The sequence below is a fragment of the Opisthorchis viverrini genome, assembly GCF_000715545.1.
Source record: "Opisthorchis viverrini unplaced genomic scaffold opera_v5_13, whole genome shotgun sequence".
Classification (NCBI taxonomy): domain Eukaryota; kingdom Metazoa; phylum Platyhelminthes; class Trematoda; order Opisthorchiida; family Opisthorchiidae; genus Opisthorchis; species Opisthorchis viverrini.
The window spans coordinates 2,235,019-2,241,152 of NW_008751669.1; the positions used below are offsets into that span (position 1 = coordinate 2,235,019).

Genomic DNA, 6,134 nt, shown 5'->3' on the forward strand with positions numbered 1-6,134 from the left:
GCAGTTTAATTTCCCACCTGTCATCTTTTCCGGTTACACGTAGTTTTCCTCCATATATTTCAGTTTTTCAATGAACTTGGTACTTGGTGCTTCTCACATGGAAAACGAAAACAAAATTCCTCTGTAAGATTGACAGTGAATGAACACAAATTTAAGCACAAATGTTTCAAATTTTCGACATCACGGCTTGAAAAGAAAGTAGTTCATACAAAATCACCCCCTCCTGTTTGATCGTCTGCTGGACGCATTTAAGGCAGCAGACAGTGCGTGTATTTTTCTGCAGCACACCTTAAATAACTATTCTTTCAGGAGCAACATCATTTCTTGGGAGATGTCTTGATGGAGCTATAGGCGCCACTTTGTTATCTTACAAGGTCGCAACCACTTTTCTCCCTAAATACATCTACCTGATTTGCGCACCACTCAAAATTACTTGATTAATTCATGATACAGCCCACGATCTTTAGTGATCGAAGGAGTTCAGTGTCCCTCGACGTCAACTTCTGTGCTACCGGCAAGAATAGCTGGAGAATAAGTGAACAGATATGCAAGCAAATGCACAAACTGTGCTGGTCTCTAATAGGCTGTGACATTCAAACACGAACTGATTGTAGGACAACACGCTCATTGAGAATACGTGACTGGAATTCAAAAATTATTCTTTCCTCACCGCAACAAACGTGACAAACATTTGGCACATTCGCAGCTGTCAACTGCCCAACCACCTACGTGTTTACTCTCTCGGTTCATATATGATCCGTTCGTATGATCCATACTTATTGTCCGTTAAAAGAGGATTGGTCGTGGAATGCACATTGTCTGACTCAACCAATTTCGGCAACCTGAATATGAATTTTCCCTACATGCGGTGGTAACTAACATACAGCAACAGCGAAGCTGTTACATTATAAGAGCACCACAAAACAGGGAAACTGAATATTTAGCATGGTATGATTATAGAACTCATCGTCCTAAAGAATGGTTTCCACTCACTGAATGGCGTAAAAGTAATTGACTGTAGGATGAGGAAAAAGGACACCCATCCTATTTAACTGGTCACGCAATTTGCTGCTATACATGCCTCTTCCTAGCGGTGTAAAAACGTCTGCTTACGGAAAATGGAAGAACTGTGGTAAAAGTATGTCACCAAAGGATGTTCTCATAAAACCCAGATATAGTATGGCGTCATCAAAAGTGGCGATTTCACCGCGCTTGTTTATCTATCGTTCGGTTTAAATTTTCGTTGACCTCCAGATGATTTTGCAGAAATATGGCATTGTAACGACTAGCATAACCATCTGAAATTAGTACTAAGATTGATGGTAAAAGACCTACTTTAGGCCAACATTTGGCAGTGATTATGGAGGTTACTTTTGCTAAAATATAATGTTCTGCTAGCTCTCAAGTGGCGACAATGTTTTTTGAATTAGGTACATCGTCACGAGAAAACGGTTGCAACTCGTGGGTCATTTATAGTTAATTCAATATTTTCGGTTACACTGTTACCGCATGGTGAGCAGTTGGCTGATTTCGACGACAGGCTGTAGACGTTGGAAGAACAACTGTTTTCCAGTAGGTACCTTCATCCAGCTCACTTGCATTACGATGAAACCTAATCGCTACCTAGAAAAGGCTGAACTCCAATCAGACAGACGGATCTTAACTGTGCGTGGCACAAAAAACGCCGGGTTAGAAGGTGAAATGAGCTTCACGGTTCAAAGTAAAAAAACAAACCCAAAAGGCAGGTTTGAAAATATTTTTACGTAATCCGTCTGTGCTGATAAGAGGGTAAATTAGACCCAAGGTATTTGGGTTGCAATAATTCATGGTAATTTATTATTGGAGGGCACAGGCACAAATTGTTTAATTCTTTCCAATTTGAAAGAGTGAAAAATATACTGTCCACGTGCAGTTCTGAAGAACGGTAGATGATATGAGCGTAGGGCCTCTGAACAACCTGTACTTGTTAGTAAAAGCTGTCTTTAGGAGAGTGACACTTGTTTATACGCTGTTTACTATGTTTACCTATCAGAATCAGTGATCAGTGAACCATTTCTAAGAACTGGTAGCGTGGGTTCGGCTTTCTTTAGCAACAGTGCTTGGCGGAACGTTAGCAGATTTCTTAGTTTTTCCATTGAACTTTACTTGTCCATCAATTGAGATTGACTTGACAAAACAAGATTTGTGCATTTTTGCGAGTTTCCTGTTTCCTACTAACTTTCTGCCAAAAAAAGTAACGAGGATTTTTCGTATTTTCTGGCGGTTGTATTAGAATTGTGAAAGATTGAACTATCACCCAGGCTGTACAGTTCCACATACCAAAAACTGGTAGATGTGGAAAATTAAACGTTCAAAAGCAAGTAGTTTGACCATAGTGAGATGTGAAATTGAGGGTATCATACATAAGTCTACCAAACACATTCATAACACAACTGCATTTCTCATATTTAGACGCTTACTCATGAGCATCATATTTATTCACGGAAAATACTTGTACGACAACAACCGTTTACTAACAGTACCTGGTGCGTTTATCCAGGATTTGCGTGACACCTTTGCAGGCGTTTACAAATTTACGATGGCTGTCATATCCATGCGCAGTCCTCTCCATACTAATTAGATAGTGAATTTGAGAGTTGTTTTTAGTATACCTACGTATCACTCACCACGCACCACGACGGTTAAACTGAGATGCGACTAGGTTCAATTGTGTAAAGTTTGTAGACTATTTGTCCCGACCAAGGAAGATAAACCGTTATTCTACCGTGCATCAGAGAATGGATTAAAGACTGTTTACCAGCAAACACTCAAAGAAGCCGAAGCCAACACGATTCGATCAGGTAAACCATCTTACACAGGAAACAGAAAAGCAAAATTTTACCAACCGAAATTTTCAAACATGGACGTTGCTGTCTGTGTTTTCATAACAATAGTGTGGTAGCAGTGTATCACATGTTAATTCGATTGCTTCTTTTGTAGCCATGTGTTCCCGAGGCGGATAGATACACCCTACGAGAACTCTCGATGGTATTTAGTCACACTGTCCACATCCATTTAAATGCAGTAATGAATCAGCCTTTTCTGGCAATACTGTGTTGTTTAATTTGTATTGTGTCCTAGAGTAAATACGGTGATCTTGACACAATTTAATCAAAATAAAGAATCCGAATTTTACATAAGTTGCAGAATTTGGCGACTAGCATCACAAGAACGAAATGAAAGAAATAAGATACTGCGCTATCTCCAATATTAGACGGATTGTGTGCAGAACATGCAGCTGTAGAATGTTATCAACCAGAAATTTAGCTGGGATTCAGCTGAGACTTCGAAAAAGGTGTTCAAACCAAACGTCGTCCCATCGGGTGGCCAACAAGACATTCTTAACTGATAAACCTTGATAAACTCCGGTTCGTCATTCGATGTTTTGCAATCCTTCACCTTTATGGTGCCATCAGCCCCTCACGCTTCATTTCAGAAGAGATGAACTCCACAATGCCAATACCGCCGTTCGTAGAGATAGTTGCTACATGGACTGCCTCTTTGGGAGTCGGGATGGGCTTTAATAGACGTTTCGGCTCGGCGACCGCAGCGTCAACTGCGGTCATAACGCCTCTCCGAAACTCGATCGGGTTATTCACCTTGCTAATCTTCTCGAATCCTACATTAGCGATCACTCTAGCTAATACGGTAGTAGTGGGAGTGTCGTCACCGGCTTCTTCATTTTTGTTGACAGCAACGCCCTGAACCAATTTGTCCCCAATATTCTGAAATCTGTCTTTCGGTTCAGTTCCCTTAGCAACGTTGACATCCTTTGTTTCCTTTATAGATTCCCACCAGCTCTCAAAAATAAGATTCAGCCCCATCTTTACAGCAACAGTATTCGCAAGAATATCAACACCAAATAGCATGGCAGCCCGAGCATCCGCTTCAAATTTAATTTGCGAGACCTCATTGTGGTGCAACATGTACACACCGAACTAACAGATAAAAAGCAAGAAGAAGGTAAATATTTATCTGTTCCATGAGTTGTTCTAAGTTACATTTGCGGAAACATCGCTGCAGTAAAAGAGTAGCTCAGTCCAACTACCCAGTGGGATGATTAAATACTCGTGAAAGAACTGCAACCACACAATTGAATATCATCGCGTCCACCTGGAAAATGCGGTCAGTAAGTGCTGATCAACAGGTGCTGACAATCGCGGGCTGTGAGTAAACAGAGGCTTTTGTGGCATGTGACTGGCTCATTATTCTTCTTTCATATTCAAACCTTTGTTGTAGTGGAAACATAACTTCCACCCAGCCACTACAAGAGATGCCAGATTGTTTAACATTGCATCATAAGAAATCGTAGCGCAACAGTCCTGGGCATTATGCGATGCAACTTTGCTCATAGTTTTTCCAAATTAATCATAATTTTTAGGTACCAGATTTACCCTGTTTTTATGGCTTTTGGATGAGTTGGCAAATACCGCGCAAAACTGTTACATTCTTTGTAAATAGCTAATGAGGCAATGCGGAAAATGAGTAGAATACTTAATTAAAGCAAGATAATAAAATGTGAACCTGTAAATCCTGGTGTCTCACGAAACGAATACGTAAATAAACGGATTGTTTTTCGACACGAAAAATCAAGTATTTCGTGCAAAACAAGACCCTTTACCTTCAGCTCGAGTCTGCTTAATTTTACATTTGAAATTTTACCGCATTTCCTACACTTTTCTAAGCAAGTATTGTGCGGGCTTCCACCATTGTCTATTGTGGGCGTTGCGCCTGGAACGTTTGTTGCTATGGGATCGCTCAATTTGTTGTTGATAATTCCCCAAACAGCACAATGAGCCGCTGACGCTATTTATGCTCGTCACGGGGATGCGTGCACTTTTGTTCGTTTGATGTGCCCGCCAGCGTAGCAAAGTCCATTTTGTAATAGGAAAGGCTAGCGTGTGTGTGCGACAATAATCACGAGAATACAGGCAGTGCAGTGCACGCATACTGGTATAACCTAGGACTGGGACTAACGACAAATGGGAATGCACACCACGAAATGTGAACAAAAGTTCAACCCGAACAAATATTATCGGGAATAATGAACAGGAATCAGACAGAGGATTTTTGGATGCAAACGGCTGACTATGACTCTATGTCCAACGTTTCATTTACAGTGTTCTTCTCTCATGAATATTTGCCATGAAACAGTAAAAGCCTCAATATCGTACATGATGAATTGATTTGAGGCGTTTGATTAGGTCGTACGTCAATGTTCTGATATCGAGCTCAAATATTTGAAATCGTTGGTAGTGTGACTTAAGCAATTAACTATCGGGGCACTTGGTCCTGCTGGTCAAGCTCGGGCTGCTCTATTCGGATAACTGCGACAAAGAACCATCGACACAATATGACCGAGCGCATTGTCATCAAGTAAAGGCATAATTGAAAACATCCGGTCATCGGTCCGCGCATAGATACTGTCTGAAATAGAATTATAAGTTCGGGTTCCGCAAACTGGATGTCTTGATGTTTAACAGATACAACTCACCAATTATGAAGAAATTTATATCTTCATCAAATCTTATTTTGGGTCGTTACAGGATTCACTACATCTACTGAACATTCATCGTTCTATTTATCAGGACAAAACATATTGAGTAACCTGTGCGGAATAGTTGCTTGGTGTCGTGCGCTATTCGCACATCGGTTAGTTTGTAACAAATACTAGGGGAGTTTTATTATTTCTGGCACTGGTGTGTACGATATCAAACTGTTATTCGTCAGAGGTTTTGGCAGTCTCAAGTTTTGAACTAACCGAGTCCGTAACAATCAGAGCCAAGTGGGGTTATTCATAATTGCACCCATAAATTTCACTCGAGTATCCGCGGTGAGCTTTGCTTTTAGGACCGAAACGCTTAATGTATATTCTACAGAACTAACCTGGAAGAGAGTGCAAAATCTCTTATGCGACTACCCAGTAGTAACAATCTAACATCGCTTGGATTTCTTCATGAGGCGTGTCAAGTCTAATGATGACAATTTTCCGGCAAACAGTAAATAAGAACGTGAGTAGTTGCTGCTTACCTCCAATCACGCAGGAGTGCAAATATTCTAACTAATGGATAGTTTTACCAATGACGAGGTTATTA

The 6,134-nt window shown here is 40.6% G+C and overlaps 1 protein-coding gene across 1 annotated transcript; it reads right to left on the reverse strand.

Moving 5' to 3' along the window:
- Window positions 1-3,440: 3,440 nt before the first annotated feature.
- Window positions 3,441-3,908, reverse strand: T265_01249 (hypothetical protein; the record flags this gene model as incomplete). The annotated part of the gene is made up of 1 exon (XM_009165234.1): window positions 3,441-3,908. The coding sequence occupies one exon, from the start codon at window positions 3,906-3,908 to the stop codon at window positions 3,441-3,443; it is 468 nt and encodes a 155-aa protein (XP_009163498.1).
- Window positions 3,909-6,134: the final 2,226 nt, after the last annotated feature.